This window comes from Rousettus aegyptiacus, unplaced genomic scaffold (assembly GCF_014176215.1).
Source record: "Rousettus aegyptiacus isolate mRouAeg1 unplaced genomic scaffold, mRouAeg1.p scaffold_m13_p_9, whole genome shotgun sequence".
NCBI lineage: Eukaryota > Metazoa > Chordata > Mammalia > Chiroptera > Pteropodidae > Rousettus > Rousettus aegyptiacus.
In genome coordinates this window covers 17273633-17289830 of record NW_023416312.1, presented here as the reverse complement: position 1 = coordinate 17289830, position 16198 = coordinate 17273633, and the positions used below count along the sequence as shown (strand labels likewise).

At 33.1% G+C, this 16198-nt stretch overlaps 1 protein-coding gene across 9 annotated transcripts in view; it reads left to right on the top strand.

Moving 5' to 3' along the window:
* DMD (dystrophin) overlaps positions 1–16198 on the top strand; it is a 2254165-nt gene that overhangs the window by 1654049 nt on the left and 583918 nt on the right. For all 9 annotated transcript variants that reach the window (XM_036227209.1, XM_036227208.1, XM_036227211.1 and 6 more), the window contains one exon: positions 2439–2671. In XM_036227209.1, coding sequence (XP_036083102.1) covers positions 2439–2671 — 233 coding nt within the window. The remainder of the gene's footprint in view (positions 1–2438; positions 2672–16198) is intronic.

Below are 16198 nucleotides of genomic sequence, written 5' to 3'. Positions count from 1 at the left end.
TGCCCATTACTGGTACACAGAGAGCTGCATTGCTTGACCTCTCAACCCTCCTCTGAATATCTTTCAGCTGACTTTGTACTTAGTGATACTTCATTTTTCCTCACTGGAGAATTCTGTAATATTATTCCAATGTCATTTGTTTATACTCTTTAGTCACACTTTTTTTCAGTCTTTGGCTATAGTCTTTCTTTTCAATAGATGTCATTTTGTTGTTGTTGTTGTCCTCATTGTTGTTGTTGTTTTAATGTGCTTTCCAGAACACAGTTGAAGTCTGATAATTCTCTATATTCTCAGCCTTCACTGTATTGAAATTTGAGATGGCATAATCATTTACTTCACTAAGTGCTTTTTTTTTTTTGGTCAGAAGTTAAGTATGGAGAAAAAAATCTCATTCCTGCTCTCTTTTGAGGGTCAAATTTTCAACAAGCCAAATTAAAAAAAAAAATTCTGACACTTTGCTGAACCTTGAAATCCTCCCCAAAGACCATATGTTGTCTCAGTATCTATTGCGTATCTATTTTAGGAACAATTTGGCCATATTTTCTAGTCAGCCAGGCATTCTGGGGTTAGTGACTACAGCGATATTTTAATTTAGCTCTCTTTTCATCCTCACCCATGCATCCTCACCAGGGATTCAGCCCCTCTCAGAATCCCTTTTAAGATTTTTAGATCTGGTTGTCTCTCATATTTCTTCCTCCTTGACTGTTGGATCACAAGATGTGATTTCCGCTTCATATTATGTTTCTTTCTTTCTTTCAGAGCAGTGAGATAGCTCCAAGAAACCATTTCTTCTTTATCTCCTCAGTATTATTGTCTTTCAGTCATTATTTCTTGACATTAGTTTTTATTTTTACTCTGACACCTCGCTTTTTTTTTCTTCTGCCTTGTTCAGGATTATTTCTTTCATTTGTAGGAACAGCTTGTTGTCCCCAAGAAGCTTGAGACACAAGAGGCATTCTTTCATTCGTCTCATCATCTCCTCTAAAAAAAGACAACCTTGAAAGTGCAGAAAGTAATATGACCATGAAAAGTAATTTATGGCCACCTCAGAATGGAATGCAAACGTGGCACATTTTTCTCATGTTCCTAGAACACTTTCCTTGTTGCCCATGCCTCTCAGGTTTCCCACTGAGATGTTGATTCTTGAAGCTTTCCCTCAAAGCTTCCTTTCTGAACTGTATAGTCCACTATTTCTTTGCTACTGGTCTACTAGATATAGTAGGCTCCAGAAGCTCAGATGTTTGTTCGTAGTTAGTATCAATTCTCACCAGCAAGTTCAGCCCCCTTCAGTAAGTATAGGGCCACAAATAGACCTTTGACTAAGTTTTCCCCAAATATTTCACATATCTCTCATGCCTTATCTCCAACTGCTCACCATATTTGTTCATCTCTGTGTTTCTTCATTATCCAGTATTTAGAAAAATAGTAATACCTAACCTCATTACTTACTGTACTAGTGTCAGGAGCTATGCTAATATTATCATTGTTATTTTTCTGGCATTGTTCTGTGTACATTTCTTGTATTAGTCATTGACTCTACACAACTGCTGCTCTGACAGTTACCCTATTTTTGTCACTCCTTTATGGAAAAGGAAAAATGAAGCTCAGAGAGTTGAACCAACTTAACCAAAGTCACGGAGTTTCTAAGACAGAGAGAAGGATTCTTTCCCAGATGCTTTTACTCAGGAACTTCAGATTTTCACCATTACCATGGGCTAGCTTACATTAAAGTGTTCAATACTATTAATATCAATTTAATAGTGCTTAATGACCTTGAAACAGTGTTTCATATCCAAGTAGAAAAACTTTACTAGCTCTGATTATCCAAAAATAACGTAAGTTGGGTTTTCCTCACTGCTAGACACTTTATTACTAGTCTGAAGGAAAAAATGATGGTAAACTGCTCCCAGTATAAAACATAGAACAAGGACAAGAACACTTTATTGGCTTTATTTCCCTAAGGTCCACCTCCAAAGTAATTTACTTCATAGTCAAGGAAACATTAAGTCAGAAATAAGACCTTATGCAATCTTTCCTTTTGCTTTTTTTCATTGGATGAAAAAAATAATAAAAGTTACTCACCTGGCTAGATCTGAATAATCTTTTTTTTTACTGATTCCATAATCTATATTATTGTTATTGAGAAGGCTATTGAAAGTAATCGTCCATGACAATAAACAAAATCATTTTCAAAGATTATATATTAATGAAATGTGTAATAAGGAAAAGTTTGAGTCTTTTAATTGTTCTATTACATAGTACTATGTAAAGTAGCCACATTGTTAGGAAAAAAACATAATTCCATAAATAATGCTTTGGTTCAAATTGTTGCTTTTCAATTAAGGTTGTTTTATTGTTATTGAAATTAGCTTCTTAGCTTGTTTTTCTAATTTTTCATTTTCTTTTTTTTTTGTCCTTTTTGAAAAAAAAAAATTTAGCTCCTAGTCAGACTGTTACTCTGGTGACACAACCTGTGGTTACCAAGGAAACTGCAATCTCCAAACTAGAAATGCCATCTTCCTTGCTGTTGGAGGTACCTGCTCTAGCAGATTTCAACCGAGCTTGGACAGAACTTACCGACTGGCTGTCTCTGCTTGATCGAGTTATAAAATCACAGAGGGTGATGGTGGGTGATCTTGAAGACATCAACGAGATGATCATAAAGCAAAAGGTATGGGTAAAAAAGAGAAAAGCTAGCAGGAGTTTTTCTTTCAAGTGAAGATTTTCCACAAGTCAATTCACTCTCCCAGACCATTTCGCACCAGTTTTTAGGCAGCTTTTCTCTGTCAGAAAACACACTACTGCCTCTATTCAGCTCAAGTGTGATCAAGGAAACAAATTAATGCAGTTATCTTAAGCAGCCATAAATTAAAAAGGAATAATACAAAGAAAAAAACATAAACTTTATAAGTAAAGTTGGCTTAATTAAATTCATTAAACAACTGGTATTTTCAAAATCTAGATAATATCAAAGAAGTAGCTCAATTGAACTATTGACATTTAAACTGTTTTGGTACTCTACATCCATAATATATTACAGAATCAAATATAATAATCTAGGAATTGGTTATTCACTATTCTGAATTGTCTATGCCAATTTTTCTACTCCAATGACAAGGATAATTGAAAGTTAATATAAGAAAAGTAAGTAGTAACAAAACATAATATATCTTAAAATACCTTAGATCTTAATATTGGTATCTACGCAATGCCATGCTCAAATAAACATGATTTTAATACAAAGATTGCATTTCTCAGCCTCATTGCAATCCATTCTGTAAAATTATGACATCAACTAAAAACACAAAAATACATTTATATAAATGTGGCTTACCTAGCTAGAACAAATATACTATATATCTTTTATATTTTTGAATAAATATGAAAAGTAGTTTTGAAAGGTTTATACACTATAGTTATTTCACTTGTAATGATTTTCAGGACTTTTCTAAAGAAATAAATTATACTGAAAGTACTTTTTTGGAAAAACATGGAGCAAGGCACACAAATTTCTTTTTAAAATGAATGTAAGCAATTCAGCAGGAAAAAATTAATAATTTGATAGTAAACAACTTGCATATAAAGTACCTCGAGCTTAGACTCAGAAGACCTGAATTCAGTGGGCTTTCTTTGTCATTTGAAAATGACATGATTGTGGTCAAATCATTTTCTGATTCTTGGTTTCCTCCTCTGTGTACAGAGCACACAGATTCCACATTCATATTCGCCACAGAGCGATGGATAAGTGTGTATATAATGATATTTAATGTGTGTGCTGTATATACACACACTTTGTTTTACTACTGCTTTATAGCAAGTACTAGTAGCCATATTTTTCAGAAAAAGCTATCGAGCCTCATAGTCACACCCTAGCTTCAAATCTAAGTCTGTGTGGTTGCAAAGCACTGCTTGCTGGTATTAACTATAAACGTGGCTACCATTTGGTGATTTAAAATACATATACATGTGTATATTGTATATATAGTCTATTGTCAGGCACTGCGCTAAGCATTTTACAATTGCAGTGTGCTGATACAGAAACAAAAGTTACATTCTGTCACAATATCATGCTATTATACCAACATTTCCAGGACTATTACTAACCAGAAGATACAGTATGTTATAATGTTTAAAGCAAGGGCTTTAGAGTTAGAATATCTGGGCTCAAAGCCTGGCTCTGCTACTGCAGGTGTGCAATCTTGGGAAAGTTATTCACCCTCCCTGAACCTTAATTTATCTATCTATACAGTGTGGATAATGGCACTATCTGCCTCATAGGTTATCATATGGATTCAATTAGGTAGTACATGAAAAATGCTTCCCACCTTGCCTTGCTTACTGTAAGTATTCGATTAATGTTAGTAATTAATATTAGGTTCTGCAATAAACTCTATGTAAATCTGCCTACTCATGACATTTATATGGTACAAACTGTATGTCATATAATCGTATCACATAAAAATGAGAGTGCATTTCCACATCTGCACCCTATTCTGCCATTGACATTATGGCCTCTTGTAAGAGCCACTAGATATTAGAATGGGAGAGAAAGTCCACACCTGCTTATGAAGGGGTTGTGAGCCTGGCTTTTAAGGAAGGCATTGACTGACCTGAGTAGGTCTTCAGAGTTCTCCAAATAGATTTGTCTTTTTCAGACAGGACAACTAATTCGATTCTTCTTTAAAGTGATACACTTTAAATATAAGTCCAAAATTAATTTAGAGAAATTCAAGTGGAATGTCTGGGGTCACAGAAAGCCAGGATTTATAAATGTTGCGTGTGTGTGTATGTATTTATTTTCTTGCTAAATAGTACGGATGCTTTTCCTGATTATTCCCCTCATATTAAAAAATAATAATTTATAAAGGCATTGTTAGTTCTCATCTTTTATAGTTGCAATCACTTAAGGTTTAATAAAATAACCCTAAATAAACATTAAACAAATGTGTGTATGTAGAGCAGAACAAGAAAGGAAAGTAAGTTTGGGGAAGTATTTATTATAATATTAGGAAATAAGTATTTCCTCTATGTAAAGGTTTAAATAAAACAACTCTAACTTTAATGTTTTAGATGTGAAAAATGAGATGATATTCCAAAAGGGCTTTATAAACTAAAATTATATCAATGCCTATCTATTTATTCATACATTTTTAACAAGATTTTATTGAGCTACTGCTAAGTGATAAATACAGAGCTGGACAAGATAGGAATGCACATATTAAAGAAAGTAAAAGGGAAAAAATAATAGCACTATGAAAGACATAAATTTCGGGATATTATCTAGCACATTTTTAATACTGATGATATGCCAGTCACTGATCGAAGTACATCATGTGTATTACTTAATGCTCACAACACTGTGAGATTGATACTAAAGCACAGTGAGATTAAATGACCTACCCAAGGTCAAGTCTTAAAGATACAACAATAGAATTTGAACCTAAGCAGCCTGATTCCAGAGTACTCACCTTTTACCACCATGGTTTTCTACTTCCCTAGGCATGCTTTAAGTGATGCTCTAGGGACTGAGTTTTAGGGAGAAGGCTTCTAACTAAGTCAGAGAAGAGAACAGATGTCAGGAATAGCTTCTTGAAAAAGGTAAAACTTAAGCCAAGCATTAAAGGACAAGTTGTAATTATCAGGTAGATTAAATGAAAGGAAACAAACTGTACTTTTCACTGAAATGGTAAACAATATAGTGTGTTATAGAAATTGTGATTTTATTGTTTGAAATTAAGGGTGTATGATGAGGAAGAAATCGATAAGGTTGACTAGAGAGGGGCGGGGCTGAAAAACGAGAATCCGTCCTTGCCAGACTTGGGAGTTTCGATTATGGCCTGCAGGCAGTGGCAACCCTTAAAGAATTTTAAGCAAAGAAGGAAAATCCTCAAATGTAGTTTAGTTGTCTGTAAGTTAGGGTTCTCGGGAGGCAAGCAACAGAAAACACCCTCTGACTAAATCAAGCAGACAACAAATTTACTAGGATTAGCATGAAGGCAATGGAAAAGGCTTAGAGAAGTAAAGGGATCTCAACATGCCTGGGCATCTAGTTTGCAGGAAATAATTGAGTCTCTTTGCAAAACTTTTTTTTTTCCATCCTGTGTAACTATTCAAAATTTAAAGTCCTGGAAGAGAGAGTCCATTTAGAGAAGAACAGACAACTTTGATTTAAATCCTTCTTCCAAACCTCTCACAATGAGAGAGAAGTAATTTCCCCTGAAGAAATTGGAGTCCAATGAAAAGAGAAGAGGGAAAGGATGCTGAGCAGCCAATAAACAATAAATGTTCACTGAACTCAACCAAAGGTATATAGAATAGGGTGAGGGACAGAGCAAATAAAGGAGATTTGAAGGTGATGATTATGATCTAAGCAATACGTTTATCTATTCCAACTTTGCACCATGGAGACCCAAAATAAAGACCATTGATGTCCCTGTATGCTAAATATAAGTTTGTTTAACCTTGCACATACAGTAATTAGTTCTTAATGAATGTAGATTTCTTGATGGATAATGTAGATGAAATGTGATAAGGAAGCTTCATTTTTAACAGAGATTGAAGTTTGGAAATTATAATTATAGCTGTGAAGCAGCAGAAGTTAGACAAATTGAAGTAAAAAAACATTTTATGACTCTAGGATAACTTAGTATTGAATTTATGAGATGCAGGTTGATCCTTAGGCATGCAATAGTTGCAATATTGTCCCCAAGAAAGGAAATAAGGACATAGCATTTGAATAGTTAGCTTATCACAGTTCTAGACCTTGAATTCAAAAACATTTATTTGATATTTAGCTTCCATTCTCCTTCAGCACAAGTTGTTCAATTGAATTCTTATTTTAGAAAATAGGTGACTGCTACCATTTTAAAATGAAAATAATTTTTTTCAAAGTGAATTATATTAGTCAAAAAATGCAAGTTAAATTCCTTTAATTTTTTTAAAAAATTATTAAATGTAGCCATTTAAAAAATTAAGCAACTTGACTGCTAATTTCAGAGAGTAAAAAAAAAAGCCACAATATTATAGATGAATAGGGGTGTAAAATATGCAAATTAAGCCTTTAAAAATAAAATATGCATACAGCTCCAAGTTTATTTGCTAAAATTGTGAATTAATAGCATCGGATTTGTAATTTATAGTTTAGCGTCAGAGAAATCTGATAACAAAATGCTTTTCATATTTCATCACATTTAAGTGAAATCGCTCTGAAACAAAATTGTTTTGACAAGTATTCACAGTTTTCTTTTAATGACATAATCTATCAGATAAAGGGGGATATATCTAGAGGTTTTCTCTAAAAATAATGATTAAATATGACCCTTAGGGAAGAAAGGAGGGAAAGACAGAGGAAGAAGAAGGGGGGAAGGGAGGGAGTGTATGATAAAGGAAGAGAGGAAGAGAAGGCGGGAGGTAGGAAAGAAAGAACATTAGGAGAAATGGAAGAAGGGATGGAGGGTGGGAGGGTGAGAGAGAGGTAGGGAGTTAAGAGAGATGACTGGCAAATTTGGAGAGATGTTTGTGGCAGTAGAGAATTGTGTTGCTATCAACAGATAGGATTTAGGTGGCCATATGATATCATTATTTTTTGTACTACCAGTGTCTGTTTACCAATGTTAAGTAAATTATAGTCTTTTGTCAAGTCATTTTGGCTGGGTGTTCAGGGTAATTCACCACTAAATCTGAACCACAGACACTTGTATTGAATAAAGAATTGAATTGGCAAAGGAGTTTTATCCTCTAATAATACCTCTCCAGGTTGGGCTTGAGACAAATCGGCCAATCTGGACAAGGTGATTATAGCATTGTTAAAGATTCATTTTTAACTATATACTACACTACTACCTGGGAGATATAATTATACAAAGATTTAGTGGGTATAGTCTATATTTAAATGGGAAATAATTATTTGGATGTGTTTAATTTTTTTTATTGTTCAGGTCAGTCTTTAATACAAATTCTATGATTATTTTTTAAACTCTCACTGTATCTACAAAAAGAGCAATTGAATGGCTCCCAAATCGTTCTGATTATAACTTTTATTGAATAAATTCAACCACAGTCTGATGACCTAGAAGGATTAGTGGAACAATGTGTGGGGAAAATGGCATTGATTGTTTAAACTGAAAAGAAATGAAAAAGAATGTTTATAAGTATTACTTTACTGCCATGAGCATAGCAGAAAAGTGGGTATTACAAATAGTTTCCCTCACTCAATAAATGAGAAAAGTTACAGACAATATAGTTAATTGGTCCAAAATCATTTAGTAAACGTAATTGTCCTGATGTAAATCCGGACTTCTTGGGAATAAGGTTTCTTCTTTTTTTCCTATAATACTCCACTCTTCTTAAACATCTCCTTATTTCTCCACCAAAAGTATAACTAAACCAACTAAACAGTTTGTTTACATGGGTTTCCAACAGATTTCACAAGTTGGATGACAATCATTTTAGGGTGAGGAGATTGATTTTTTTTAATTAAACAACTATCCAATCCTCATAATCTCATCCATTCATTCTGAAAAATTTTGTTTAAGAAACACTGTACCTGAGTGTGCCATCTTTCTATATATAGGTGTGTGTTGCATTCTATAAACAATAATGTAATCTGTTTGGCTAAAGATATTTGCAAATTTTGTACTGCAATTATCTTGTGACAAATGTACATTCCTCCTTTAGAAAGCTCATAACTCTGTGGATCATTGCTCCACATGCATACAATTTTCCTTCCTTACCTAACAAGAGCCAAATTCACTCTTATCTTCACTGAAGGATGTAAAGATATGTCAGTGTCAGTAATATGACTTATACTCTCTGGTCATGGCAAAATAAACTCCCCTTAAATATAAAGTTCATAGAATTGCAAACATATACACAAAAAACCATTTTCTAAGTCTCATAATAACATTTTTATAGAAAACGATACCATATATTTTTTTTGCTTAAAAATAAGCATAAGCTTTACCAAACCACATATTTCAAAGTCTAAGAATGCAAATGCATATCTTATTACATTTCAATTCAATGCACTGTAAAATTTTCTGTCAAAACCTTATCAAGTAAAACCAAGCCATGGTATTTACATGAATTCTTATAAAAATGCCAGTATACTGTGTTTTCAATGAAATACCAGTGGGATCCTGATAAGGAATTTTATGTTTGCCATTGTTTTTGAATAGTGAATTCTATTTACAGATTTCCTTGCTTGAGTCTAGATAGGGGTTCCTTTATATAAAATGACTTTTATTATTTTCATAAAATACCTATAATCTGGGATCTTGTCTAGCTCTTTTATAAGAAAGCAATATAAGTAATTCAATGTTTTTTAATCTTTTTTGAAAGCTATTGATGTTATTATACCCTCAATATTATCACCTGCTTTTAGAGCTTTATATTTTGCCATAATTTGGCGTCCTTGAAATCTATAATTGAAATTACAGTGTGTTATATAATTCAAGTTCTTCTTATTACCCCTGTTAAGGTAATATTAGGTAATGTTAATGTTAGGTACATGGTTCTTTGTTCATTCATTCTTTAGTTCAACAAATTGTCTTTGAAACCCATGTTACATAGCACACTAAAGGCAGGCAAGGGACTATTAAGAAATGAAATTGGAAAGAAGTCAAGTAAAAGTTTGGATTTAAACTTGTGTGTGTTAGCACATCATTAAGAATGACCTAAAGCAATGATCACACATCACAATTAGTGTTTTTGTACATTTACGCACACTTTTCTATATATGATTGCTTATGTTAAAGTGATAAATATATCTGTATACTTATTATTAACACACATGTAAAGTAGATATTTTTACTAGTCTACAATGAAAATGAGTATTAATATTTTCTTTCCTCCCTTAAGTGCCTACTTTGGAGATCCCTGAGTTACAGTGTCACGCAGATTCGTTAGAAGTATAATGACTACCTTTTAAGGGCTTTTGGTATAAGACTAAATTTTCATTCATCTGTTACTTATTGAACACTTGCTGGTGAAAGACATTGGTATTATCTGCCATTGGGGATTAAAAATAAGAACGTATACTTCAGTTTTGAGTGCATCTTCTATGAGGGAAGCGTAAAAGACAGAATGTAATAATTGACACAAGAGAAAAAAATGCTGTAATGGTTTCAGTCATATACATATTAGAATGAATTAATCGATCATTCATTCTCTTCCTCTTAATATGTGCCTGCCTCTCTCATATGGCAGAAAATTAAGCTAGACTTCTCTTTCCAGATGCCTTGTTAATTTTTATTCTTTAGCCTAATGATGAAAAAAAAATTTACATGATATGCTCTAACATTTTTAAATTTCATAAAATAAGTTAACTGATCAGTAAATTTCCAATGTGATCATAGCTCCATTGTTTTTAAGAGAGAAGCAGTAGGATTTGACTGTGTTCTTGTGATCTTTAATGAAGTCACTAAAATAATACCAGAATGTCTAGAGTGATTTGAGTTGTCTTTATTTGATTTATAAAAATAATTTTGAATATAATTTTAATAATTCATAAATCCTTCCAGATTCCCTTATCTTTACTTTATATGTTACAAACAAGTAGCATCACATTCAAGAATTGTGTATTTCTACAATTTATTCAAAGAAGGACTATCTTCTTTATTTATCTCAAGAATAGAAATATTTTGATTTACCTGACATAGTCTTCCTTCAATTCTAGAAGCAAAATAAACTTTGTAATGATAAGTGTTACCCTCCCCCCAGACCGATTTAATCTCTGTTCAGCTCTAGGATTATTTTTAAACCTTCCAAGTAGAAATAAGAAAAAGTCAAGCCATGGGGAAGGTTTAGGGCAAAAGTATATAGATAAATCTCTACTTTAAAAAGTGAAGAGAAGAGAACAATTTACACTTAACTCCTTCCTGCTTTTTCCCCCTAAAACTAAAAGTACTAGATTGTGGTGAGAGGGAAAATAATCTGTAGCAACTTCGTTAAAGCTAAGCTTTTCTGTCATTTTCATATAATGTGAAAATCATAAAAAAAAAATACCTGTCACAGATAAGGACCATAAATGTTCTTTGAGATATTTGACATAAAAATCAAAGTGCCACTTTACCACACTGACCCAAATTAGATTTGGGTTTTTTTTTTTAAGTTATATAATAAGTGTTAGGCATTAGAAGAGGGTAGATAATAGCAGTTTGAAATAATGCAAGCAGGCAAGGAGCTATATAGAATGAGATTTACAGGAAAATTGTTCTTTAAATCAAAATGAGAATATATTTCATTTCTAGGATTAGGAAACTTTTTAGATGAGAACCATGCAACCATTTCAAAGTGTGAGTTCTAACCAAATCCAATTATGAAGTAACCACACCAACAATTTAGGGTCCCTTCACACTCCCTAAAGTTGATTCTAATGATTAGAAATATGGAGTTGAATGGTTTGTCAGAACACAGAAGCCATTGAGATCTATACTTGCCTTCTCTGTGAAATTAGTTTTGATAACTCAAACCTGCACTGCTCTTTTTTAATCAATAATTCACTGCAAAATTATTTTGTCCATTAACTGTATATTTGTTTGTACATCTGCTTCTACATCTTGATCTTCTCTTTTAAAACAGTTAATGTCATTTTACTTTTTACAATTTAGTCTTTGAAATTAATTTAAATTTTCTTAAAGGCAGGCAGAGTATTCTATTTGCTACAGCAGCTAAGGACATTTTAGGTGTTTTATAAATGTTGTAGATTTACTTTCTCTTCACGGATGACTAGTTTTACTTAGCATTTGGAATTTAACAATCCATTATAGAGCCATATGCATATTTATGTTTATTTTAACATTAAATGCAGCATGATTTATGTCTGTTTTTGTCAGCAACAAATGAAAGGCTCCTGGGAATTAAATTTATCACATCAAGCAAAAGCAATTATAATTTTAGTCTCTAGAGAATTTTAGAAATTAAAGGATTTTTTTTCCAATTAATACTGTTAGGATCATGTTTGGCTCCTTGTGACAAAATCCTCACTACAATAGCTTATCCAGATAGAAGTCTGTTTTTCTCACATAGCCAGACCTCCAGAATTATGTTTTCCAGGGTAGGTCTAGCAACCACAAAATTATGTGTCCCACTCCTTCTTTAGCCATCCCCAGCTGTCCTCAGTATGTGGCTTTCATTCTTTTCTGTGGTCTCAAGATGTCTACACTGTCTGTCTCTAAACACCACATCTGTGTTTTAAAATGGAAGAAGGGGAAATTAGAGTAAATGCATTTGCCAGGTGTGCCAGCTTCAATTTATAAAGAAAACAAAAGCTTTTCTGGCAGCCCCACATAAGAAGAGGTCTACTTGCATCAAATTTACCAGAAATGTGTCACATGACCACTCCTAGCTTCAAGGGATCCTGCGATGATAAGAGTATTTTAAATGAGTAGTGTGTTTATTTATTTATAATTCAGAGTAAAACTGATGACCTAATTCTAAAACCTTGCTGTTCTGAACAAAAATTGTATTCCTTTAGTTAAGAAGGAAAGAATGGATATAGGCTGGGCAACTGGCTTTTCCTGATAAGATACTCTTAACTAATGTATGTTTTCTCCTCTACAGTTAAGTAGCTTTTAATTAGCAAAAAAATGATGCCATTGTTTTCCTGCCTTCTTAGTTCTCCCATCAAAGAAATGATATGGAGATGTGAATGTAAAAGAATAACCTTAATATTAATGTTTAGTTGTAGACATCAATTATTTTACAATCCTACCATGCAAAAGTCACTGAAAAGGTAAAGCAAGTGGGAAATTGGAACACATTGTGTTTACATTTTCTCTTCTATTCCCAAGGGATAACTTCCTAATTAACCACATGCATTGTCTATAATTCTCTAAATCTGCACTATCCAGTACAGTAGCCACTAGCCACATGTGGCTATTTAAATTTAAAGTAATTTTAATTTAAAAATCAGCTTTTTAGTCTCTCTAGCCATATTTCAGATGCTCACTAGCCACATGTGACTAGTGGCTGCCATGTTGGACGACACAGAAATAGAACATTTCCACCACCGCAGAAAGTACTATTGGAAAGTGCTGTTGTAAATAGCTGTAACGTGCATGTCCTTTTTAAATTTATTTCAAATATCAATGAAATAAAATTCTATTATTCATTTCTGTCTTTTTTGCCTCTGAAGATTTTTTAATTGGAGAAAGAAAGCAGTTACTTTCATAATAGCTTAAGTATCTGACAAATTCTGAAGAGGTCCATTAGCATCAGTGTACATAGCATTAAGTCATCAGTTTTCATACTCTGAATCATTAAGACCCCCCCACACACACACACAGTTCAAGGAAAAATAGAAGCAATCAAAAGATTACCAGTTCCAGTATGATGATAAAACAGGAAAATAAGTTATATGACCCATTTAATATAAAATTTTTTAAAAGATTAAGTTTTCTTTGTCTGTGTCTCCCTTTTCATAACATTTTATAACTCCAGTGATTATTTGGCCATCCATGCGCTCTTCATTGCAGCACTATCCCAAAGCCTGTTTCTAGATTTTTCCTTCTTTCTCACCACATGCATGCTTCAATAGGAACAGCCACTCTTGCCTGTCATAATCTGGTTGTCTATGTTATGCTGTAAAAAAAAATGGAAAATGATAAGCGTTATTTTGACTAAGATATAACACCCAGGTGGTAGACTATCTCAGCTGTTCTGCAGAACACTAGATCCATTGGATGTTAATAGACATTCCTCATAAAAAATTCTGATAAGCTGAGAAATATTTGGGCATAGACATGGCCTATCAGAGATCCACAGCATGCATCACCAGAGCAAAGTACCTGAAAAGTCCTGCAGGCATGTTAGCATTGTTTAGCTCAGCATTTCTCCCTCATCTCTCCAGGCAAACCATTTATGTGGAATGTCTTGAGGGGCACAGTTTAAAGAACATTAACCTATCTTAGTCAAATGTGTATTTCTCTCTCAGTCACTTGATTTCTTTACATACATTTGATCCTACCAAATTAATGTCTCAGAAATCTTTCCTCTTAGTACCATGTCTATAATTTTAGAAGTTGTTACTAGGATAGCATTTGTGCCTCTCATTATGATATACCTACCAGGGGGCCAAATATTTGACTTTCTCCAGAATGAATATCTGAGGGAAAGACTTTAGCACAGTATTCTATAAAATCAATGTTGTCTATGAAAATATATTTATTATATATTTATAATAATTTAGATTTAAAATAGTGATTAATAATATATGCATGAAATTTTTAAAGAGAGGCACAAAATATAGGGCCACATTCGAAAGCATTAAAATCCCTGTGTACATTTTAGCATTTTCCTACATAAAATCTAAAAGACAGAAATCACACACTTTTCATATTTTGTTTGAAATGGAAAGTTTTGGCTCTATCTTTGAGTGTTCAGTTACAAAGCTTCTTAATGGGAATATATAAGAAGAACCATATCTATTTATATTTATTTTTAATTCTTTTATGATTAATACTTTGTTTTCTAAAGTACATAATATATTAATAAAGTAGCACATGTATAAAACTTTGAATAGATATGGATTGATATGCAGGCCAATTTTTTTTTTAATTGTAGGTATGTGTAGTCAAAAGAGTTTGGAGACCATTTCTCATCAATGTGTCAGATGTCAGCTGTCCCTCAGCCTGTAATTAGGTGCCTTTGGTACTCCTGACTATATTACTAATTCTGCCCTCAAAAGAACCTATCATGATATGAAAGATCTTATCTTGACATAGTTCATATACAGGCCTATCCCGTTTATTTTCTTTAACTCCTCTTTACTGAACAGAAAATTACTTTTTCTACATAAAGCAGAGAAATTGCAATCACGGGTTTTTCCCAAGCTTTCGCCTCTCTAAATATATATATTTTTACAACTAGGAGGCGTGTTCTACCTCGTTTATCTTCTTTCTCTGACCCTGAAAGCTTAAGTTTAAACCTTTGTGTTAAACTTCTTATACAATATTTTGGGCACATAAAATGTGTCATTTCTATTTCTTTAAAAGGAAATACATATTAATCCCTCACATTGGAAGATCCTTCAGGTAAAGTTGAGGTTGTGTCTGTACGCATTTGTAAAGCCAGGTGGAGAGGGGAGAATATTTTTTATCATTTTGTCTCTGGTCTCCCAGTGCACATCTGCTTGTTTCAAATAACCTCTAATTATGTGGCAACTCATTGTATATGATCATGATACTTACTGGGATTTTTCAACCTCCTATTATTATTTTTGTGTTTTAAGATCTAATCCCAATGTTAAAGCCCTCTATTGCTTCTCCCCACCGCCCCTCAGTTTTATTTATATTTCGAAATCGGGATCATGTAGTCTACAATTCTTTCAAGAAATAGAATATATAACTGATCTGCAAATTCTAAATCTGAGATGTGATTTCTTTTTACCATTAACAGAAATTATACAAATGTCAATTAGGGCTTTCCTATTAGAAAAGCAATTCCTTGCCCCCACATATTATTGCTACCAAATCATCCTGTCACATTAAATTGTACCTTTAAGAATGAATTGACTTGGTTTCAAGCATTGAATCTAAATATTCTCTGTTGACATTAAAATATCCTAGAATAATTCTTTATAATCTTATGGATAAAATCCAACTGAATTATTTCTCAACTCCAAAAGCATAAGAAATGCCGGATTTTTTCCCCCCTAAATTAAATAAAATTTGGCTCAGGGCCTTTCTTGTAGAGTAGTCAGGAAACCTACAGACGTGGTCATTTTTCAAGGTTTCCCCTTCTCTTCAGGATGCTTCAAGAGCTTTTGAGAGGCTTGTGGGTATGCAGAAAAGAAATCTCCCAGTTGATATTACAATTCTGCATTTTCTTCTTACCTAGGAGACTTGGTCCTTCTAGATCATTTTCTACAATTCAAGGTTTTCCAAAATAAAGAGCGTTTAACACATTTGAAGGGGCAAAGAAATCCAGATTTCAGGGACACAGCCATGCCTACAGTCTAAAAGTGAAAAAGGAAATATATCTATTATTCATTTTAAACACAAAAACAATTACTTTCTCAATTAGGTTATCTTGCAACCCCATTCATCAATTCTTAGCAAGTTGCTGGCTAAGAGATTCAGAAAGAATGCAACAAAGGGAAGCTAGGATCCTAAGGAATATAATATCTATAATGTTACTTCCTACTGTCTATGAGGTTGTCACAGCTAGGCAGCAGTTTAAGGGTACATGCCTGTCATAC